This window comes from Piliocolobus tephrosceles, chromosome 19 (assembly GCF_002776525.5).
Source record: "Piliocolobus tephrosceles isolate RC106 chromosome 19, ASM277652v3, whole genome shotgun sequence".
Classification (NCBI taxonomy): Eukaryota; Metazoa; Chordata; class Mammalia; order Primates; family Cercopithecidae; genus Piliocolobus; species Piliocolobus tephrosceles.
The window spans coordinates 18765053-18788349 of record NC_045452.1 but is presented as its reverse complement, the minus strand read 5'-3'; the positions used below and the strand labels follow the sequence as shown (position 1 = coordinate 18788349).

The 23297-nt window shown below is 59.1% G+C and overlaps 2 protein-coding genes across 10 annotated transcripts in view; one reads left to right on the top strand and one right to left on the bottom strand.

Annotated features, from left to right (window-relative positions):
* The window catches only part of TMPRSS6 (transmembrane serine protease 6), a 38216-nt gene extending 29112 nt beyond the window's left edge, over nt 1–9104 (top strand). For 3 of the 4 annotated variants that reach the window (XM_031934610.1, XM_023222144.2, XM_023222143.1), the window contains 8 exons: nt 422–567; nt 994–1092; nt 2078–2191; nt 3572–3688; nt 3953–4121; nt 5275–5546; nt 7588–7724; nt 8309–9104. In XM_031934610.1, the coding sequence (XP_031790470.1) occupies nt 422–567; nt 994–1092; nt 2078–2191; nt 3572–3688; nt 3953–4121; nt 5275–5546; nt 7588–7724; nt 8309–8467 (1213 nt within the window). In that variant the 3' untranslated portion in view covers nt 8468–9104. Of the gene's footprint in view, nt 1–421; nt 568–993; nt 1093–2077; nt 2192–3571; nt 3689–3952; nt 4122–5274; nt 5547–5920; nt 5986–7587; nt 7725–8308 lie in introns of all 4 variants that reach the window. The other variant, XR_002733600.2, reaches the window with a different exon arrangement.
* Nucleotides 9105–11140: 2036 nt separating this feature from the next.
* On the bottom strand, nt 11141–22795 carry KCTD17 (potassium channel tetramerization domain containing 17). 6 transcript variants are annotated; one of them, XM_023222150.1, is made up of 9 exons: nt 22578–22795; nt 21319–21427; nt 18117–18208; nt 17027–17122; nt 15095–15220; nt 13620–13719; nt 13368–13439; nt 12914–13004; nt 11141–12021 (listed from the first exon to the last, which is right to left on the bottom strand). In XM_023222150.1, exons 1-9 carry the CDS (start codon nt 22785–22787, stop codon nt 11952–11954), a joined length of 966 nt encoding a protein of 321 aa, XP_023077918.1. In that variant the 5' UTR covers nt 22788–22795; the 3' UTR covers nt 11141–11951. The 6 variants fall into 6 exon arrangements, 5 of the variants coding, with proteins under 5 accessions (XP_023077918.1, XP_023077915.1, XP_023077914.1 ...); XM_023222147.1 differs by lacking the exon at nt 13368–13439; XR_002733601.1 differs by having other exon boundaries at nt 11964–12021; nt 12914–13439.
* Nucleotides 22796–23297: the final 502 nt, after the last annotated feature.

Here is a 23297-nt window from a genome sequence, read left to right as displayed (position 1 = left end):
ATCTCAGCTCACTGCAAGCTCCGCCTCCAAGGTTTACGCCATTCTCCCGCCTCAGCCTCCCAAGTAGCTGGGACTACAGGCGCCTGCCACCTCGCCCGGCTAGTTTTTTGTATTTTTTTTTAGTAGAGAGGGGGCTTCACCGTGCTTGCCAGGATGGTCTTGATCTCCTGACCTCATGATCCGCCCGTCTCGGCCTCCCAAAGTGCTGGGATTACAGGCTTGAGCCACCGTCCCCGGCCGCCAGGCTACTTTCTAGAAGATGACTCTGGGGGTGAACAGTCACCCAAGGGAGAAATCAGGGCAGAGGAGGCGCAGTGGGGGTGCAGCTCCCCCTGCCCCTCTGGCTGTCCTGTCCTTGCTCTGTGCACGGGACCCAGGAGACCAGCCAGTGCGGCCCTGACTTGTCTCTGATTCCCCCCAGGCTGTGTGGCCTGCGCATCCTGCAACCTTACGCCGAGAGGATCCCCGTGGTGGCCACGGCCGGCATCACCATCAATTTCACCTCCCAGATCTCCCTCACAGGGCCTGGTGTGCGGGTGCACTATGGCTTGTACAACCAGTCGGACCGTGAGTATGGGCAGCCGGGGGAACCCCCTGCAGTGACTCCCTGCCTCTTGGCCATCCCTGGAACCACCAAGGGGGCTGTAGGCAGCTGCTTATGAGGCTGAACAAAAGAAGAGACAGAGAGAGAGAGTGCGTGTTTGTGCTTGCACGAATTTATGCAGCTTTGTGTGTGCCGTGTGCATGGCAGCCACACGGGTTTGCAGGAATACACGCTCATACATAGCCACGTGTGTTGTGTGTTCTGTGCGTGTGTCTGGATATGTATGTCTGCTTGGAATGTGTACACGGGTGCCCAGGAACACATGTCTGTCGGTGCCTGTCCGTGTGTGTGTGAGTTGAACAGGTGCCTGCATGTCTTTGTGTGCCTTCGGGGCTATGCATGGCCTAGCGGTGCCCTCCCTGCCTCCACGGTCCCCCGTGGTTTCGCAGCCTGCCCTGGAGAGTTCCTCTGCTCCGTGAATGGACTCTGCGTCCCTGTTTGTGATGGGGTCAAGGACTGCCCCAACGGCCTGGATGAGAGAAACTGTGGTGAGCAACCCGCCCGCGCACCCCTCCTCTCCCCGCCAATCCCTCCTCCCTCCTCACCTTCCCTGCTCTGAGCTGAGTGGAGACCCCACTCCTACGTGTAGCTTCCATTATCAACACCCAGGAAGTGGGGTTCTCTCACTGTGCGGAGGTGGCAAGATGAGACCACTCGTGGGACAGTGGCAGGGACAAGTGGGGAGCCAGGTCTCCTGACTTCCAGCTCAGGGCTATCACCCCCACCGCTGTCCCAGCCAACCTTCCAAGAAGGAACAGAATGGGTGAGGGAGATGGCCCCCTCTCTGCCCTGTCAAAGGTTTAAATATGTGGGAAGAGGGAAGCAAGACGTTCATGGCCGGGTGGATGATCCTGCCACGGTGCTGGGGGAGGTGCCTCATATTCGGAAACTGAACATCTTCAAGTTCTGGCTCAGCCAAGTGACCTTGGACAAGTCACCTCATCTGTTTCCACCAATGAAATGGGGTATCTCACAGGGATGCTGTGAAACTTTGGGTGTAACGTAGCAGAGAAAGAGGCCGGGCGCAGTGGCTCACGCCTGTAATCCCAGAACTTTGGGAGGCCGAGTCGAGCGGATCACCTGAGGTCAGGAGTTCAAGATCAGCCTGGTCAACATGGTGAAACCCTGTCACTACAAAAAGTACAATAATTAGCTGGGTGTGGTGACAGGAGCCTGTAATCCCAGCTACTTGGGAGTCTGAGGCAGGAGAATTGCTTGAACGTGGGAGTTCTGGTGAGATCGTGCCATTGCACTCCAGCCTTCATGACAAGAGCGAGATTCCGTCTTAAAAAAATAAATAAATAAATAAATAACAACATAAAATAAAATAAAATTAAATTAAATTAAAATAAAGTAGCAGAGAGAGATTTGTGATCGGTAATGTGCAATACGGCACACCTTCTATAGGCATCGCCAAGCCCCAGCTGGCTCCTCTGCCTTCCTCCCACCTGTCCCCTCTCTGTCCCCACACAGTTTGCAGAGCCACATTCCAGTGCCAAGAGGACAGCACGTGCATCTCACTGCTTAAGGTCTGTGACGGGCAGCCTGACTGTCTCAACGGCAGCGATGAAGAGCGGTGCCAGGAAGGTAGGACAGGGCCTGGCTGAGTGTCTGGAGGGACACCAAAGGCAGTCTAGGCCTGCTACAGGCTTCAGCAATGGTTTCTAGCTTCTCATCCGAACACCCACCAACCCCTCTGTATTTATACCTGTATATCCATGCATCCATCCATCCATTCATCTATCTTCTGGTCTCCAATCACCCTGTCTGTCCATCGATTCATACAGCTACCCATTTATCCATGCATCTACTGACCTTTGCAACCACTGATCTCCCTATCATCAAACAGTCAATCTACCCACTTATTAGTTTGGCTGACTACCTGCCTGTAATGGCCACTGTTCCATCCATCTGTCCATCCATCCATCCATCATCCATCCATCCATCCATCCATCATCCATTCATCCACCCATCCATCCATCATCCATCCATCCATCTATCCATCATCCATCCATCATCCATCCACCCATCCATCATCCATCCATCCATCCATCTACCCATCCATCCATCCATCCATCCATCCATCCATCCATCCATCCATCATCCATCCACCCACCCATCCACTGATCTCCCTAGCACCCTGTCGGTCCACTGGTCCTTACATCCACGCATTTATCCAACCTTCTAGCTGTCAGTCTCCCTAATGGACCACCACTCCACCCATTGGCTTTTCTGCTCAATCTTCTGTCTGGGTCTATTTATCTATCCATCCATCTACCCACCCAACTGACCAACTGACCAACACTTGCAGACTATCCAGCAATAGGCAAGGTGCAGTGAGGAAGTGGGAATAAAACAGCAGAGATGCGGCCCCTGCCTTCCAAGGCTTATCTGTTAGGAGGATATGATGGGTGACTCTCCTGCCGTGTAGGTAGATTGTGGGGTAGGGAGGAGGTCAGACATGAAAAGCTTCCTGGAGGAGGTAGGCGTTTGGTCCTTGGTGACAGCTAAAACTTAAATAGGCAGGAGGAAAGGAGAGAGGCAAAGACCAAGTGGTGGAGTGGAAAGTACTTTACAGTGAAGAGCAGGGAGGAAAAGGTGGCAACCGGGCAGGCCCAGAGCCTGGGAGACTGCCAGGCGAGGTGGGGACTCTGGTCTGAAAGTGGAGGCACAGTTCTGCTTTGAAGTTCCACACCAGAGGGGGAGGCATGATCTTGTGGTCAGGAGCTCCAGTGTGAGAATGGAGACACCGCTTTGCACTCAACAGACCAGTCTGAGTGGAGGGGCTGGCAGTGCGGGGGACATGGCCTGCTTTTAGGAAATCTTAAAGCTTTGAGATTCAGGAAAAGACTCTCCAGTCACCTCCCGGCTCTTCTGGCTCCATCGTTCCTGCACCCCACTTTGGAAGTCTCCTTTGGGGCTCAGAGACCCACCTTCTGTGCCCTGTCCCCATCCCCTCTGTCCCAGGGGTGCCCTGCGGGACATTCACCTTCCAGTGTGAGGACCGGAGCTGCGTAAAGAAGCCCAACCCACAGTGTGATGGGCGGCCCGACTGCAGGGACGGCTCAGACGAGCAGCACTGTGGTGAGCCCTGCCTGGCTGCCCGGGGCCCTGGAGCTTGGGAGGGAGGGGGGTGCCCACAGCAGGACGCTGGAGGGAAATCTCACCCCTGTCCCCTGGTATCTCTCTATCCCACCCTCTGCCCCCTCACCTGGGTCTTTATGATCTCTCTCCCTCCATTGTTCTCCTGTTCTCTGTCTGTCCATCTCTTTCCTTTGCCTTCCTCTCTGTCTGCTTCTCCCCCTCCCCTCCTCCTCTGTCCACCCTACCACCTGCCCCCATCCCCAGACTGTGGCCTCCAGGGCCCCTCCAGTCGCATTGTTGGTGGGGCCGTGTCCTCCGAGGGTGAGTGGCCATGGCAGGCCAGCCTCCAGGTTCGGGGTCGACACATCTGTGGGGGGGCCCTCATCGCTGACCGCTGGGTGATAACAGCTGCCCATTGCTTCCAGGAGGACAGGTAAGCGGGAGGGTGTGGGGGCCTAGGCCATAAGAGGCAAGGGCAGGGAAGGCCGGGTGGGCGGTGCACTGTGTCTGAGCCCTTTGCAGATAGAGGGAAGGGTGCTGAACCCCTCAGACAGGCTACTGTGATGTGGGTTCTAGTCCTGGCTCCACCAGGACCTACTGGGTCCCTGGACACGTTGTTCCACCCCTCTGCCATCTACTTTCTGTATCTTGCTTTAAGTTGGGCCAGTGATTCATTCATTCATCTCATTCACTCATTCAGCTACACTTGTTGTGCTCCTACTATGTGCCAGGGGCTATGCTAGACGCTGGGGATACAGTAAAGGACAGAACTGCCCTACCTGGTCATAAGCTATGACACTCCCCGAGGTGTGACATGAAGTGACAGGGAGCCCCCAGGGGACATCTCATCAGGCCTCATGGCCATCTTTCCCGTCTGCTTGGTGTGCTGAAACCTTCCCCAATCCACCCGCAGACAGATCTGGGCTCCAGATCCTGCCCCCAGAACCTGCACAGGGATCCCCTTTTGTATCCTCTCTGGGGCACAGGTTGCTCTGACCACCTAGCTCTCTTTAACCCCATCCCAGGTAGTATCCTAACCCAGGGATACCCTAACCTAGGGTACCCATCCCAGGGGTACCCTAACCCCTCAGGTAGAGAGACCCGAAGGCTGCCCACCTGCCACGCAGGCAGCTGACTACGGCAGTCCAGTTCCTCCACGGTCAACGCCCACCCCCTCCCCACCAGGACCCACCAACCTCGGGGAACTCAGAGCAGTCTGGGTCTGTAAAGTGCTAAGGAAAAAAGAAATCTGTGTTGAGGGCCTGGCTCTGTGCTACAGTTTTGATACACGGTCTTGCTGGATTCTCTCAAGAACAGTCGAGTAGAAAATGCCATTCCCATTTTGCAGATGAGGTGGCAGAGGCTGAGAGAGGCACACACACGTCTAGGGAGGGATGAAGCTGGGGCCTGGAACCCAGGCAGGCCGAGTGGGCGAAGCTGAACGCTGTAACACCAGCTAGGCGGCCTTCAGGGAGGGAAGGGAGGGCTGGGTATGGAGGGCACTGTCCCAGGTGGCAGCTGGCTATCCTGAGGGTCCCTGGATGGGGAGAGGCAGCTTCCCCCCACCCAACCCCACCCCACCCCAGCATGGCCTCCCCGGCGCTGTGGACGGTGTTCCTGGGCAAGGTGTGGCAGAACTCGCGCTGGCCTGGAGAGGTGTCCTTCAAGGTGAGCCGCCTGCTCCTGCACCCGTATCACGAAGAGGACAGCCACGACTACGACGTGGCGCTGTTGCAGCTCGACCACCCGGTGGTGCGCTCAGCCGCCGTGCGTCCTGTCTGCCTGCCCGCGCGCTCCCACTTCTTCGAACCCGGTCTGCACTGCTGGATCACCGGCTGGGGTGCCCTGCGCGAAGGCGGTAGGCGGCCCGCACGGGCAGCGGGAGACCATGTGGATCCGCTTGCAACACCTGACCTGGAGAAGGGCGGGGCTGGGGGTCCCGGGGCTCCACCCCACAGGCCCTCTACTCCTGGGATTCAAATTGCGCTGAATTTTACGGTACAAAACCACCATTTAATGCGGCCGATAGGCCCCCGCCCCTGCCCTCCTAGCTTCACTCTGGAAGGCCGTTATGTGTGTGGGGCAAAGGGGCAGGTCTGGGGGGCCACTGCCCACGTGCAAGCTCCACCTGCTGCTCCTTGGGCTGCAAGGGCGGAGGCTCTTAATTATTAGCACTTTCCACATCCAGGCTGAATTTTAGGGGAACATGACTTCATATAATCCATCCAATAGCCCTGGGGCGGATGCTGTGGCCTCATTTTATGGATGGAGAAACCAAGGCTCAGAGACATGTTGCTGTAAGTCACACAGCCAGAGAGAACTGGAGCAGAGATTAGAACCCAGGACTGGCTGCCTCCAGAGCCCCCGCTCTTCCTGCTACTGCTCTCAGAAACAGGGTCTCTCCCCTTTCTACTTTCACTAACCAGAGCTGGCCATCCCTGGCGGCCACTGTACAGTTTTGGGGACACAGACCCAGCTGGCAAACCTACAGACACGCCCTGCAGCCTTAATGTTGGTGGCTTCAAAAATGTGTACAATGACTTACAATCTGGAGGCAGGCAAGGCTGCAGAGATATTTTAAGGATGGAAAAACTGAGGCTCAGAGGAACAGTGACTTACCCAAGGGGATGGCAGAGGTCATGGCAAAGCAAAGGCCAGTTCATTCACTATTCCTTCACTCATTCAGTCACTCAGTGACACCTTCTGAGCACCAGCTATGTAGGAGGTATGGGGTTAAGGGAAGGGTACATCAGGATGGAGAGAGAACATTCTCGGGGGAGACAGCCAGTGATAAGGGCTGACATGGATGGGGAGGTGCAGGGACAGTGGAGACACAGAGGAGGCTCCTGCCTAGGTAGGGTCAAGGGAGGCTTCAAGGGGAGGGTTGTTTAAGCTGAGGCCTGAAAGATGAGTTGGCAACATCCAGACAAAGGGAAAAGACATTCAGGTGAAGACAGGAAGACCTGAGAACATCCGCAGCCTGCCAGAGGGGCCAAGGTGGGGCGCAGGTGTGCCTGGGCAAAGAGCAGCCAGAAGGGCAGACAGGGCCTTGCCAGCCAGTGTAAGGATCTAGGGCCAGGAGTTCTCCCTCCTACCTGCACCTTAGAACCATGCGTGGAGCTTCAAAAGAAACCCTTGTATCAAGGCTTCCCAGGGGACTGTGATATGCAGCCCTCCTGGAGAAGCACTGGGGTGGACTGCAGAGTTGGGGCTCCGCAGAGTTGTAAGGAAACGGTGAAGGGGTCAGATGTGGGCTTTGGAGACATCCCCAGGTGCTGTAACATAGCAGCGAAGAGCCAGCCAGAGCCCAGAGGTGCCTGAGCAGACAGAGGTGGGGGACAAGACGCTGGAGTAAGACACTCATCTACATGGGCTTCTTTTTTTTTTTTTTTTGAGATGGAGTTTTGCTCTTGTTGCCCAGGCTGGAGTGCAATGGTATGATCTTGGCTCACTACAACCTCTGCCTCCTGGGTTCAAGCGATTCTCCTGCCTCAACCTCCTGAGTAACTGGGATTACAGGCGTGCACCACCACACCCAGCTAATTTTGTATTTTTAGTAGAGACAGGGTTTCTCCATGTTGGTCAGGCTGGTCTTGAACTCTTGACCTCAGGTGATCTGTCCGCCTCGGCCTCCCAAAGTGCTGGGATTACAGGTGTGAGCCACTGCGCCTGGCCCTCCACATGGGCTTTGGTCAGGCGCTCTGTCTCCATGAACCCCACAGAGAAAGAGCTAGAATAAAGTGACAGGGAGGCAGAGGGGCAGATGCAACCCCAGCAGAGGTAATGGTGGGCAGAGCAGGAGAGAAGGAGGCTCCTGAGATGCAAAGGGAATAGCGTTAGAACAGAGAACAGGGGCTCCAGGTTCCTTAGATCTCACTTCTGCTCTTGACCACGGACAGGCCCCACCAGCAATGCTCTGCAGAAAGTGGACGTGCAGTTGATCCCACAGGACCTGTGCAGCGAGGCCTATCGTTACCAGGTGACGCCACGCATGCTGTGTGCTGGCTACCGCAAGGGCAAGAAGGATGCCTGCCAGGTGAGTCCCCCCGGCGTGGGAGGGAGAGAGGAGAAAGGATGCTGCTCACATCATCAGGGTCTGGCCCCGTGCTCACATCAGCCTGCTGAAGCCTCCCATCCTCCCAGCAAGGTGGCGATGGCCACCCTCACTTTACAGAAGAGGAGACTGGGGGGTGGAAAGGTTGAGGAGCTTGCCCAAGGCTGCAGAGCCATGGATCAGAAGAGATGCTGTGACCGGCAGGTGTTAGGCTCAAACCCAGTTCTGCTCCTTGCCCATCACAAGGCACTAGGCCCAGGGTCCCACAGTGAGGTGGATGCAAGGAAGAAGAAAGGCGTGTCAGCCGCAGAAGGGAGGCGGAGGCAGAGTGGGGGTGTGGGGACACAGCCACAGTTCCAGGAGGGCCCAGGCTGGCTGGAGGACAAAGAGGGCTGGCTTGGGCTCTCTTCATTTAGCAGGCGAGGAAAAAGCAGAGCTTTAAGACTGAATGTGAGTCTCTGGCACCCAGTCAATTCCCAACAGTCAGGACTTAATCCCCATGGCCCCTCGCCTGGAAAGGGGGTGTCCTTACCCGGCTTCAGTCCTTTCTCCTTTCCCCCTTTCAGGGTGACTCGGGTGGTCCGCTGGTATGCAAGGCACTCAGTGGCCGCTGGTTCCTGGCAGGGCTGGTCAGCTGGGGCCTGGGCTGTGGCCGGCCTAACTACTTCGGCGTCTACACCCGCATCACAGGTGTGATTGGCTGGATCCAGCAAGTGGTGACCTGAGGAACTGCTCCCCTGCAGAGCGGGTCCCACCTCCTGGACTCAGAGAGCCCAGAGCAATTGCCAAGCAGGGGGACAAGTATTCTGGGGAGGGGGGCGAGCGGGCCCTGTGGTGGCAGGAGGTGGCATCTTGTCTTGTCCCTGATGTCTGCTCCAATGATGGCAGGAGGATGAAGGAGTGCCAGCAGCTGGGGGTCAAGACATCCCCTGGGGACCCAGGCCCACACCCAGACCTTCTGCCTCCCGATTCTGTCTCCACCGTCCCCTTCCTCCACTGCTGCCTATTGCAAAGAAGTGGCTCAGCAGCAAGAATGCTGGCTCTACGTCCCCAGGAGTGTCTGAGGTGTACACTCTGTACAGAGGCTGCTTGGGCAGTCTTGCCTCCAGAGAGCAGATGCCAGCTTTGGAAGCCCCTGGTCTAACTTGGGATCTTGGAATGGAAGGTGCCCCCATAGGAGGGGACCCTCTGAGCCCTGGGGACTGCCAGGTAGGCCAGCTGCCACCCTAAGCCAAAAAAGGTGGGGAAGCCCTGACTCCAGGGTCCTTGCTCCACCCCTGCCTGCCACCTGGCCCCTCACAGTCCCGACCCTCACCGGGAGGTGAGCTCAGCTGCCCTTTGGAATAAAGCTGCCTGATCCAAGCCCCTCTGCTGGAGTTTGAATGGGGACCCGGGGGCCAGCCTCATGCCTTTGACTGAAGCAGTCCCTGCTTCCAGCTCAGCCTGTTTGACAAGTGTCCAGAAGGCCAAGGTGGGCTCAGTGGCAGCAAGCGTGGCCACTGAGGGCTGGGGCCTCTGGGGCAGCTGCCCAGATCCCAGGAGAAATGCCAGGAAGGCAATCGTTTGGGGACCCTCAGGTCAGAGGGAGGGATGTGAGGAGCAATGGTCTCCTTTTGGAACCTTAAAGGAAACAGACTCAGAGAGGCGGTTAGGACATCCTCATGGTGGCACGGAGGGTCAGGAGTGGAGGTGGTATAGACTCCTGTCTCCCAGGTCCCCGTCTGCCATGGCCCCCTCCAGCGCGACACTCACTCCCTTTGAATTCTTTGAGTCATTGAGTAGGCACTGCGCTGGGGCCACAGGGGTGAAGGACCTGGCTCCTGACCCCAGGAGCAGTGGGGATGATCCAGTGGGAAGGGGACGGGGGGAAGCGCGGACTGCGCAAGTCAAGGCAAGCTGCCTGGAGGCTGTGAGACTTGAGCTGGGGTTCAGAGGTAGTCAAGGTGGGAATATCCGGGAGGGATATTCCAGGCAGGGGAAGAGCATGTGCAAAGGCACAGAGTCCTGGAAGAATGAGACACACTAGGACCCAGCAAGCCGAGTGAGTGTTAGAACAGAGCTTGAGAGGGGAAGGACTGAAGAATTCAGAGGGGCAAACTGAGGCAGGCTAGCAGAGCCTGGAGTTGAGCCAAGGATTTGACCCTGAAAGTTCTGCGGAGCCATGGTAGGCTCTACAGCATAGGGGTGACATGAGTGGATTCACATTTTGGAACCAGCCTTGGCACCAGTGTGCAGGGAGTGGCAGGCAGGGAGGCTGGTTAGGAGGCCACTGCAGGATTCCAGGAAGGAGAGGATGGGCCAGGACTGAGCGGCTCCATGGGATGGACTGGAGGATGATTTCGGACCCCTGAGGGCACTTGTGATGGAGCCAGGGGGCCCGCCGGAGGTGAGGGTGGGTGGTCAACTGTGGACAGCTCTTTCTGGAAGCCTAACTGGGAGTGGAAGGGAGAGAGGGCGCTTCAGAGCTTCAGAGGGGCCCTAGACTGAAGAGGGGTTTTTCCAACCTGGGCGCTGCTGCCAGGTCTGTGGGTGAATGAGGCAGAAGGGGAACCAGGGACGGGAAGCACCCACCTGGGTCCTGCCAGGAGGAGCCGGGGCAGCTGGGCGAGCAGGGGGCGTCTCCAGAGCAGGTGGGCAGAACACATGCAGAATCCCTTGGGTGAGCTGGAATCACCCTGGGCCCTACCCCAGTCTTCATCGGAATCCTGGAGGGGTGGGGGATGTGTCATCTGTTTTCCTAACAAGCCTCCTGGCGACTCTTTTGCAAGGATAGTTGAACCCCAAAAGTGAGCTTTGAAGTGGAGCGTCCTTAGGGGAAGTGGCGAGGCCCTCCAGGCTTAAGCTGGCAAGAGGGTGCCCCTGCCCCAGCCTATGGAGGGCCTGTGCCCTAGGGGCTCACTGCCCGGCAGGATTTCCTCGAGCCGCGGGGAGACTTGGCAGGACTGGGGAGTTGAAGGAACTGGCCAGGGTGGGTGGAGGTCTGGGGTCTGGGCTGGGTCCAGCAGGCTCTGAGAAGGGAGAGAGCGGGGTGTTTATATTTCCTGGGATTTCGGGCAGAGGGGTGGCAGCAATAGGGAGGGACGGAGGTGGCCCAGGTGTCAGAATAGAAGTGGGGGTGGCGGCGTCCTGAGAGGTTTAGGATGTGGCAGAGGCAGCCCAGGGCTCCCCCTAGAGTTCTGTTTTCTGGCTCCTGGCCAGGTAGGGCAGGTGCTTTGGTATCTGGCCCCAGGGCAAAGGATATAGCCAGTTCCCCAAGCCCTCCCTGCAACACATCCAGGAAAATGACAACAGGGCAGCGTCCCTGGGCTTTCAGGAGAAAGCTGCGTTCCTCCGGGCCAGTCTACCACACCTTGAGTTCCCCAAAAGTGGCCCAGAGAAAGAGAGGGTGACAGCCAGGCTGGGCTGTTCCTTCGGGTTTTATTACACGCTGGGGTCCGACACAGCTGAGAAGCAAGGACCCATCCCAGGAAGTCAAACACAGGAGGGCCCCTGGCTCAGCCGCCACACCCACGCTCCCCGGGCAGCTCCTGAGTCCTCCACCGTGAGTCCTCCACCGTGAGTCCTCCACCGCCCCTGCCCAGCCCCTTCAGCTGCCTCTCCCCACCCCCCTGGCCAGGCGCTGGGCCAGCAATGCAAATGGCTGGGGATGGGATCACCAAGGTGAAGGCCAAGCCACCTACCCCTACTCTTGACAGGCCAGCTCCCCACAACCTGCATCCCCAATACCTGAATCTCCATTTGCAAACACAGTGTTACGCCCAGGGGTCGGGCTGGGTCCTTCCCATCCCAGGGCAGCTGAAGGTGGGCGGCCCCTATATACTGCCTGAGGGCCTTCAGGGACCTTGCTCCTCTGTGCACCCTCACAACAACCCTGTGAGGTAGGTGGGGTGGGAGGAGTTACCCCCTGGACTAAGGCTCAAGGAGGCGATGTGACTGGGCCAGGAAGGAGTGCATCCGCCATGCAGCAGGGGAGCCCGGGAAAGGGGACGCGGGGGCTGGAGAGACACAGCCAGACATTGCCACACGTCTGCCATGAGCAGTCGGCTCTGCCCAGAGATCCTGGGGCCCACCTTGGGCCTTGAGAGGTCCCAGGGGGCCCCCGCCCCGGCCCTGGAGGCAGGGGGAAGTCACAGCCCCACAGGCGCCGACAGCGGAGGCTTCTTCCTTCTCAGGCCCGGGGCCCACCCCATGGTAGAAAAATAAAGGATTTCAGATGGGAACCCCAAGTCCCTGGAGGTGATCTGGGGCCTCACATCCGGGTGCCTCTGGCTTGTAACAGCTAGAAAAAGAAGAGGGGAAGGACAGGAGGATGGGAGGGACGGAGGTGGGGCCGGTAAGGAGGGGTGATGCAGGGCCAGGGGGTGGAGAGGAGATTGAAGGGGTGGGGAGAGGGAGAGAGAGAGAGGCAGTTCAGTCACAGGCTTCCTTCTGGAGAGGGCGATGGGGCTGAGGCCCGGAGAAGGTGGATTCAGAACTGAGTGGGGGAGGAGCAGGAAGGGTGCCCAACTAACCCATCCAGGAGCCCCATGCCCCGTCTTGGGCTCGGTGGCAGCCACCTACAAAGGCCAGATTCTGCCAAGACTTTTAAGGGGGTGGGATGGGGGTTGGTCAGGCTGGGAGCAGCACTGATGCCCCAGGCGAAAGGAGCCACAGAGAGCAGCCGTTTGTCCCCATTTTAGAGGCAATGGTGGCCCAGAGAGGGACAGTGACTTGCCCAAAGTCACACAGCAGGAAGACAAGACTGGGGTGGGGGGCTTGTGGGCATGCGGCCAGGGCTTTTTCTGACACTCTGCAATCCTTAAGCCAGCTCTGGCTGACACTTCATAGGCCAAGGGTATCCAAAAGTGGACTATCGTCCCCATCCCCACAGAAATAGGGCATGCCACAAGGCAGTGACACAGGAGCTCCTGGATGTGCAGGGACTCGGCCAAGGCCTCTGGCTTCAGCGGGTCCCTCCCTCCCCGCAAGCCTGGCTCTGGTGCTGATGGGCTGGTGGGAAAGTTCCCATTCCCTAACTTGCTTCTCTCAGAGCTTCACCCCCAAGGCCAAGGTCAGATGAGAAACTTTGGTGGGTGGAGATAATCAGCCGAAAGCTCGGCTCAAGTCCAAGGATCAAGAGATGAGCACCCTCCTCGCTCCACCCCTCCCTCCAGCACCGCCAAGCTACAAACCAGGGATGGCAGCTCTGGGGGCGGGCGAGGGGCCGAGGAGAAGCCCTCACTGCAAGCTCAGCCTCAGGTCTGAGAGAGTACGGACGGGAACCTGCAAGGAGGAAACGTGAGGAGGAGGCCGGGAGGAGAGGAGGTGGGGCAGGGCCTGCGGCCGGGGCCCAGCCTCAGTGGTGCCCGGCAGGGTTGGTGGGCACAGAGGAGGTGCAGCTGCGCCCCTCCTCCCCGGGCTGGGAGGCAGGAGGTACCAGAAGGGGCGCAGGAGGCGGCAGGCAGGACGCTCTGGGATGCAGGGCCAGGGGGCCTGGGTGGAGGGCACGGGAGGCTGGGACCAGGGCAGACCCGGGATGGAGGCGTGAGCAGGCAGAGAGAAAACCCGGACAGGGGCAGAGAGGGAAGAGGCAGGGTGCAGATGAGATCCAGGAGGAAGAAGAGGTGGATGAAGATGAGGCAGGACCTCCAGCGGGAAGCGGAGGAGGAGGCAGTGGTGGGAGGGAGAAAAGGTTAGCGGGATCCTGAGATGACTGGGCTGCAAGAGAAAGTGAGAGAAGGGATGGTTATGCGGGTGAGGCGCCAGGCAAGTGGCTGAGCTAACCCTGGTGCCCCCCCAGCAGCCCCAGGGCCCCCGGTTCTGCAGCTGGCTCCAGCAGGGAGTGGGCGGGAGGCTCCGACTTTGCTTAGCAATCCTCCTCCTGGGGCTTGGCTGCACCTTTCTCCTGTGCATCTGCCTCCACCTGCACCTGTTCCACCTCCACCTCCTCCACCTCCTCCTCCTGCTGCTGCTGCTCCTCCAGCTGCTCCTCCGTGCTCTGTGAACCAGCCGGCGGACCCAGGGAAGAAAGAGTGGAGACACTAACAGAGGGGCCAGGGCCTGCTGGCTATCCCCAAAGACCCGGTCTCAGGCAAGGTGAAAGGGACCTGAGGAGAGGGAAGGGCTCCAGCCACAGAAGCTGGGGGCATCTTCTCCGGTCCCATGGGCAGCTTGGGGAGGGCCTGGGGAAAGCAGCTGAGGATGGGGTGCTGTGGTCATGCTCTGGGGTCAGCCTGGCTGCTGTTACATAGAGTGAGGCTACAGCGAGGGGATGAAGCAGAACGGGGAGGGTGTGGGACTGGGGTATCCCTGAGGGGTGCCTGGGAAGGCCTTGTTTGGAAAGACTGCTCCTGAGTAGAAATGTGGCCAAGGAAGCCCCAGAGCAGACACCACCCAGATCTGGGATGCCACCAGGTCTCTGACACCCCAGGTCCAGGGGCTTTGGCCCAAAAAGGCAGAAGGAGCAGGCTCGCTCTGCACCCTTGCAGGGCAGTGCCAGCCCTGGCAGTGGTGGGGGTGGGTGGGCAGGCAGGGTGCGTCACAGCAGGACAGGGAGGCAGACAGACAGACAGACAGGAAGCCAGAGATAAGCCTCCACTGTGCAGGGGTGGGCCCCAGGTGGAGCAGCCTGCCTTCTTCCCAGCCTGGTTCACGCCTGCTCTGTGGCTCTGCGAAGGCCCTTGGGACTTCCCACCACAGCACTGTGTCCAGGGTGGCAGGACCCCCGCTCAGCCCGCTCCCCACAGTGGTACAGTGGATGCTGCCAGGGCACTCTCAGGAGGCTGCCTCAACAGGCCAGGCAGACACACAGGACTGGCAGACCACACACAGAGCGGCCAAGGAGGGGGCCTGGGAAAGGGGCAAGAGTTACAGCGGTGGCTTCCCCAGCCCGGCTCAGGCCAGCTGGGGCCATGCACCCGTCCCTGGGGAATAAACAGACATGTGGGATCCCAGAAGTTCCAGGTTCCAAGGCACCACAAAGAGTATGTGATCCTCCCCTCTCACTTCAGAGAGCACAGCAAAGGTGCCGGGAGAGGACAAGCCCTGTCCTGAGTCATACAGAGTGCCACGCTGTGCCCTGACCCCTAGTCCATGCCACAGTGCCTGGTGGCCACTACGCGGCCCCCTTCACGCAGCCTCTGAGTCCACTCCGGCCGCACCCTCGGGATGCTCTCATCTCACTGCTCCCAGCCTGGGCATGGGTAACGGCAGGTGGCATGGGATGGATGGCGGTGGCTGTGAGCATGGGGTTGTGCATGGGCAGCAGGGGTAGAGAGGTGGAGGGATGGTGCGGGCGCAGGGGTGGGAGAGGCGGGGAGGGTGGAGGGAGACAGGAACCTTCTCTGGACACAGGCTGAGGCGGGTGGGCTCACCTTGGTTTTGCGGCTGGACTCTGAGCTCAGCCCATTCGGGGAGCTGTGGAGCTCCTTGGACACCACACACAGGAACTCTGCCTGGTCCTCGCTGCCGTAGTTGTAGGAGGAGCCGATGTTCACCAGCTAGAGGGGCGGAGCATGGGGAGAAGGACGCAGGTTGGTGTTGGGGGCCATAGGGCTGGGTAGGGCAGACCTCGGCACTCAAATCAAGATACTAGCTCAGGTTCTGATCTTGTGGCTTGCCGGGCCCGCTCCTGGGTTTGTAGAGGGCACCCCTGGGCAGGAGGGTGGAGTCTTCCCCCTTGCAGCCTGTGCCTGTGGTCTGTGCCCCAGGACCAGCCTCTCCGCCTGGCTTGGCTGGTCCGATCCCTGGTGGAGGGTGGCAGCATTACCGCTGTCCCCACCGGCACCCCGAGCCTAGCCCCAGAGCCAGGGGTCCCTTTTCTAAATGCAGGCGCAGGCCTCTAAAGGGCGGCTGGGCCCCGTTCCAGATGTGGCTGACACAGCCCCAGGACGAGGTTGCAGGGTGGCATTGACAAGGTGGAGCCCCACAGAATATCCCCTTCACTCCTGGAAGCAGAGGTGGGAGAGGTGGTCCACTCCTGAGACCAAAGGGCAAATGATCAATGGCCCCTGGCCTGCTTGCTCAGCCTCTGAGAGCCTGTGCAATTGCCAGAGACGCCCAGAGGCTCTCAGAGTGGCCCTGCCTTTGTTCTTCTTAGAAGAACCATGCCCACAGAGCCCTTCTGGCTAAGAAATAAGAAAGTTCTTCCAGGTGATGAATCTCATTCAGCTCTCAGGGACCCTGGAGGGACTCTCAGGCCTGCTGAAGGCCTCACAGTCTGGAAGGGGTGGAACAGGGAATGGCATCGGGGGTCCCAAGTCCTTTCTGAGGGTCGCAGACTTCAATATGGATTTCTAATGATTTGCACGACACTAGTGCCAACATAGCGAGTCCTACGGAGGGCTGTAAGCTTTACTGATGGCCCTTCTCATCTTCACAACAGTCCTAAAGAGGAGGTACTGTTAGCCCACTTCACCGATGAGGAAATGGGCCCGCGGAGGAGATGCAACTTGCCCAACGTGGCAGGCATGTCCGTGGCGAGGCCCAGGGGTGAAGCCAGGCCTCTGGCTCTGCACTGGGCCCATTCTTCCATCCCTCCAGGCCATCCTGGGGGCCCCGACCTTCTGCCTTGCAGTCTCCGTGTGCCAGGGAGCGTGTGGGTGGGTGTGGAGAAAGGTTAGCCAAGACCCTCTCCTTCTCTAAAGGCACTTTTGACCCTGGGCTCACTTTCTGGCTCTGCTCCTCTGGAAACCTGAGAGGTGGGAGGTCAGCTGCATGACTAGGGATAAAGTGCCTTGGGATAAGGATCTCGCGATGGGTAAACTGCACCTGGACTGGGAGGAACCATCGCTCACCACAAAGACCTCACGGGAAGCCACTGCTTTGGGCTCCCCTGCATGTTGCAATGCTGGCCGCTGGGCATGTCCCCTGCAGAGACCCTGAAAACTGTGCGTCAGGAACTGCTGGATCACATGGTGCTGACTCAGTTCTAAGAGGCGCTGACTCCAGGTGGACTCCACTCACCTATGTGGATCTGGTTTCCTGGTACCTGGGCTGTCACTTGGGGGCCAGAGACTCGCTCATGCCGGCAGATAGACCACCTGGTTGCTGTGAGGACTCCCACCAACAAAGATGCCCCGTGCTGCCCTGTGGCCACTGGGGCTCCTGTCCTCTCTCTCTCGGTCAACCGGCCACAAAGTGTGGTCTCTCCTAACCTTCTTTAGTTTGATTTCAGAAGACCCCTGGGGCAGGGGGGACTGTGGTGGGGAACCCAAGGCTGGGGCTGCAGGAAGGGAGGGGCCTGCTTGGTCAGAGGCCAGGAGGCCCCAGGGTGGTCCTGGTGGCACACCCCGTCCCCAGTGCACCTGCTCAAAGCGCCAGCCATCAGACATGGTGGAGACCATCTGCGTGAGCTCCTCCTCCTGGCACTGCAGCACGCGGTACACGTGCTTAGGTGGGACCTGTGGGCAGAAGGGTCACATAGAGGGCACCTGTGGGAGCACCAGGCACCCCAGGAGGGGCATGAGCACCTGCTGCCACCACCCCCGCAACATACCTAAAGAAGAAGAGAGGGAGAGAAAGAAGAGGTGGCTGGGGGGAGGCAGCCATGCTCTGAGTGCCTGCTCCTCACCAGGCATTCACCAGACGCCATCTCACTTAATCCTTCCAAGAATCCTAGGCATTATGGGACTTTCCATTGAGGCTCAGAGAGGTCCAGTTACTTGCCCAAGGTCACCCAGCTCAAGGGTGGAGACAGAACCAGAACACAGGTAATTCAAGAAAGAACATGGGTGGGGCTTGGGGATCATTCTGGGTCACCCTCAAGGAGTCAGGCCCTCAAGGAGTCACAGAGCCTCCCCTCTTCAATCCCGTGGGCCTGGGAGATGGTTCCTCACTACCTGTCCCCCAACCCTTACACATCCCCAAGAGCAGGCAGAAAATCTCCCTCCCTCTTCCTGCAGACTGGCCAGGGAGGCCCAGGCTCCAAGCTCACAAACGCCAGCCCCAACAGCCTGTGCCGAGCCCACCAGGCGACCATCTGATGCCATGAAATGCACAATTTGCTAATCCTGCATTGCCCTCTGCAGGGCACCCTGTATCTCCACACTGACCCCCTTCTGCCTATGAGGAAGGGATGGGTGTGCCATTCCCACCCCTCTCTATCCCATAAGAGGAAATCAAGGTCCAGAGAGGGCGAGCCTGGCCCAACGTCACACAGCAAATGGGGCTGAGACAGGGACTGAACCCCAGTGTCCATCTCCTAGTCTGGGGCTGTGCTGGGTGGGGGCAGCCTGGGAGCCCAACAACCACGCCTCTCCTTACAGGCCAGCCTGGTCTCCCCATGATAAACACTGGTCCTGTCTTTTCCAACCTCCTCTGCCTCCCACCCCGTCTCCCAGCCTCCCTCTCCCCACCGGCCCCTGCCCTGGCATGTATGTTGCCCCTGCTCCCGACCTGGGTCACCGTGTAGTCCTTCTCTTCCATCCGGTCTTTGATGATGCGGATCAGTGGGCCGATGTTGTAGAACTCGGCTTCCTCCAGGACCCCTGGCACAGACAGAACAGACCCCAGGTCACTCCTTCTGCCTCCATGCCCCATTCTCCTCTTGTTCCCTCCACCCCGAAACCCACCTCCTGCTCCGATCACCCACCCTGAGGGTGAGCTGAGTGTCTGTGAGGTCAGGGGTCAAGCAAAAGGGAGCATTTCCTTCACTGGATCCCACACTTCTTGTGCAAGGGGCTGAGAGGCTGCCACACAGCTCTGCTGGGCTGAGCGCGGTGACCCAGGGGCACCTGCCAGGCCACGGTCTGGGGACAGCAGGGTCATTGGGACTGATCCCCAGAATGTCACCATGGGCAGGGCCCTGCCTAACTCCCGATCATGTGCTCCTATTTATTAAGCACAGTCTAAGTGCTAGGTGCATTACATTTTTGAATGCTCAGAACTAGAAGGAGGTACTTTCATCATCCACACTGAACAACTGGGAAAACTGAGGCTCCCAAAGAGAAGCAGCTTGTCCAAGGTCACACAGCTGGTAAGTGGCAGAGGGAACTCAAGCACCGCAGACTCCAGAGCCCATGTCTTCCCACTGTAAGTACATACCCTTGTGACCACACGTTCCCCCAACTGCCTCACTTTACAGTTTGCAACACCCCACACAAGCTCATCACAAGTCCCAGGGATATGGGGAGAGCCGGCCTTACCATCCCCATCTGACAGTTAAGTTAATCTGGGAGATGAAGATGTCAGCCTACTAGTGAAGGGATGAGCCTCCAGCTGTTTCGACTCCCCTAGGCTCCCAGAAGGCAGGGGACCTTCGGGCCCTTTCCTTGACTGGCCTCTGGGCTCCCTGGGGACAGGGCTCATTATGAGCTGAATGTGTGTGTTCCCCAAAAATTCACCTGCTGAAAACTGTGATGGGATTAGGAGGGGAGGTAATGAGATCAGGGTGGGATCAGTCTTCTTATAAGAAAGGCTGATTGGATGTGAGGGTGATCTGGCTGTGACATCTGTCACCCCACTGAATCGCCAGGGTTGATTTAGCGGATCTGGCTGGCTAGGTGCATGTCCCCTTCCTCCCTCACCACTCCAGGTGTGTCCCTCCCAAAGCTGCCAGCTCCATCAAAGAGGGCGACCACCCCCGATAGAGGACCAGTCTTTGGTCAAGGGTGTGTGAGTAGCTGCGCTGCCCTGCTAGAACCTCCAAACAAGCTCTCGAGAAGGGGCGGGCGGGGGCTAGCTGCCTCTTTCTGCCATGTGAGGACACAACCAGAGGTCAGCAGTCTGCAGCCCAGAAGAAAGTCCTCACCAGAAGCTGCCACAGTGCCCCCATCTCAGGTTTCTAGCCTCTACGACCGAGAGAAATAAATTTCTGATTTTCACAAGCCACCCAATCTACGGTACTTCATGATTGCCGCCTGAAATGGCTAAGATGGGGCTCACACTTCTGATCTGCCCTCTGTCCCCGGTGCCCACACAGGACCGAACACAGAGCAGGAGGTCAGGGAGTGCTGCTACCCGATGGCGAGAATTATCCCCAGTGTCCTGGGCAGAGCCCTGCAGGTGACAGACAGCTAGCACCGCATCCCACATCCACCGGCCAGGCACTGAACTCCATGATGCATTGCTATTAACTCCTTTTATCCTCATGACAGCTCGGTGAGGTGGGTGCTATGGTCCCCCATTTCACAGATGGGGGCATGGAGGCACAGAGGGGTTAGGTCACTTTCTCAATATCACACAGCTAGTAAGTCTCATCTCAGATCCTCTATCCCCTGGATGAGCCCTAGCTCTGTGTGATCCCCTAGCCCCCGGACAGGCCTGCATGATCCCCTAGTCCCCGGACAGGCCTGTGTGATCCCCTAGCCCCCGGACAGGCCTGCGTGATCCCCTAGCCCCCGGACAGCCCTGTGTGATCCCCTAGCCCCCGGCTAGCCCTGTCTGATCCTCTAGCCCCCCGGAAAGGCCTGTCTGCAGGTGTGGGAATAGCAGGGCTTTGAGAACGCAGGGCGTGTAAACAGGTGCTGGCTGTGACGCAGCTTGGGTGTTTACTTCCTTTCCGGTGGGGCCCGCTCCTGAGCCTAGGCCACGCCCATGGTATCTGTGCTCCCCCAGGGATTAACAGGGAAGCTGTGGGGTTCTGCAGGGCCAGGCACCTACAGTGGACTCTGGTGTTGCGGCCCTGACTTGCTAGAGAGTTGCTGGGCCTCCAGCCACTGTGTCCCCTAGGGCTCAGGGAGGGCAGACCATGGCCCAGAGCAGGAAGGCACGCCCAGATGCAGGTGCTGTCTGTGCACAGGATTCACGACATCTCCCTCCAGGAGGCAGATCACCACCCCAATTTAACAGATACCAGTGGAGACGCAGCGAGGAGAAGTGACATGTTCAAGCTGGTCTGGCTGGATCAGCTGACCCAGAGCCACACCCTGTGTCCCAAAGAAGAGTTAACCTGCCATTGACTGTAGTCCTTGCCCCTGGCTGGGGCTCTGCTAACAGGTCATTCTCCCAGACACGGCTACCCCACTGTTTGTTAGGCCTAGATATGGGCATATCCAGGGCCTCTGCCACCTAGGCCTGGGGATAACCAAAGCCCCACTGGGAAGCAGCCTCCCCCCTCCCCTGCCTCCACCCACAACCAGCACTGTGCTGCACAGGCTGCCAGACTTAGTGAATAGTCACCCGCTCCACCCACTTACAAGCCCTCACCAGGCAGAATTGGAGATACTGGATCAGCCAGAGAAAGAGAGAGAGAGCTCTCCCCATGCCTGTCAACACCAAATTCCTGTCACCCCAGCCTCCGGATGTGACGGTCCACATCTGGCTTCCTAGGAGGCCAGAGAGAAAGGGCATCACAGCCCACAGCAGAGGCCACAGGGCATTGCTGACTTCCTCTATCCCCTGCGCGTGTGTCTTTGTCACCTCCCTGACAGTACCCTGGGAAAGCTTGAGCCCGTCCTCTTGGCAGAGCCCCAGGCTGGGCACAGGCAGATGCTTGGGAATCAGACTCGTCCGGATGGGAAGAGGCAGGAAACAACGAAGCAGGCAGATGGCCATCCTGGTTGTCCAAATGGCTTGGGGCCTCCACAGAGGGCCCTGGCAGGCTGCAGAGGGCCGGGCTAGGATGTGGGCCCCAGACCCGTCCCCTGAACCAACTCACCCTCCTCAGCCATGTCCTTGTCCAGCACCAGCTTGCCATGCCGGAGGAAGTTCAGGATGGGCCCGAAGTAGGTGGGGTCACGGTCAATGAGGTAGGCCCCGGTCTCATCCTATGGAGGTGAGGGATGCTTGGTGAGCGAAGAGTGAGGCCTCTCCCAGGCCAACCCCGCACATGCACAGGGAGGGAAGGCGAGTCCAGGGAGAGCTCTTCCCTGGATGGAGCAGGCACAAAGGAGCAAAAAGGCACTGCGGTCAGATGGACCTGAGTTCAAACCCTGCTTCTGCCTTTTCCTGAATGTGTGACCTTAGGCTAATGATTTGGCCTCTTTGAGCCTCAGTCCTCTCCCCATCATCAGGGGTCGCTGTGAGCATCTGGTGACAGGAGGTCTGAGTGGCAACTGGGCCAGCACAGGGCTCGGCGAATGTCCCTCTTAGAAGCTGTCCCCTGATGCCAGCCCCACTGTCGCCCCCAGGTCCCTAGGCTTTCAGGGGATGTTTACAAGTTTCCAAAGAAGCCACTATCTCACTGGACACTCAGGCGGGCAGGGAGGCAGAGCAGGCTTCCATGCGACTCTACAGAGAGATGGGGGACACTGAGAGGTCAGGCGACTTGCCAAAGGCCACAGCATCGGAGGGTCACGGATGGGGGACAGGAGACCTTAGAGGTCATCTTCAGATCAGCCCTTCGTGTTACAGATGAGGAAGGAGGCTGAGCGCAGTGCGGGGAAGGGTCCGACCCAAGGTCGCAGCAGGCAGTGTGCAGCAGAGTCAGGGTGGGTGCTCAGAAACAGTGCCCGCTGGGCCAGCGCTCCTTCTAGATTCAGCCCGCTCACAAGGCGCCCCAGGGCTCCTCCATCCAGCTAGCTCCCTGCACCCCTCCGCCACCCACATCTCAAAGGGCAAGAGAAGTAGCCTCGTCGACTCCTTCCCCAGAGCAGGAGTCCCCTTTGGGAGGGAGGAAAGGCCCCAGGTCTCTCCCTGTCCACTGCCCCAAAGGAGAAGGAGAGGCCCCGATCCCGGGCGGCTCGAGAGCTTCTAATGGCCGCGACCTGCGTTGTCCCGTTGCCACGGCAATGGGCACATCCCTCACTACCAGACCCACCTCCCCCTTCCCTCCTCCTGCCGCTTCTTCCCGCCTCCAGTTCCTCGGAAATGAAGCCAGCCGGATCCCCAGCCTGGCGGGCGAGCCAGGCCCGACAGCCCTGCGTCCGGCCAGCAGAGGACCCACCGCCCGCTCGCCGCCCACCCCGGGGGCCTCACCCGGTCCGACTGCAGCTCTTCCCCCTGGCACAGGCGGCTGAGGAAGGACTTCTGCTCTCGGCACAGCGTCTGCCGGGTGGTCAGGAACACCGTGCCCCCCACGTTGAGCCGCACCCACTTGCCCCAGCCGCCTGAGGCGCGGCCGCCCGCCCCCGCCGGCGGCGCTGCCTCCCCGGCCTCCATCCTCATCGCCGGCCGCGGCGTCTGCATCCTCCTCCCGGGCGCGGGGGGCGGGAGGGGACCCCGCGCGGGGCAGGCCGGGAGCTGTAGTCCGCGCCTCCTTGCTCCGCGTGGGCCGCGGGGAGGGTCCCGCCCCGCGCTGCTCCCGCCCCGCGCAGCTCCCGCCCCCGGTCCCGCCCCGCTTCGCCCTTCCCTGCAGGCCCGCAGTCTGGACTCGTGGAACCAAATCACTGTGTATGGGGAAGGTCGAACTCCCGACCTCTGGGAAAAGAATGAGTGCTTCCCCAAATCTGCAGTCCTCCCATTGGTCCGAGCATTCTTGGTTTTCCTTTGCGCCATCTGCGTCATCCAACTGCTGATAAGGGAAGAAACTTCCCCAACCAGGAATCCCCATAGTATTGTCCCGCATGTGTTTCGTCGTATTTTTTCATTTGCCCTTTGTGTGTATAGGGATGGGGGCGGGGTGGGTGCGAGCGGGTTCTTTCTTTCACCTAAGTTCTTGGAGAACGACATAGCTGGATCTGAGGTTGGCTGAGCACC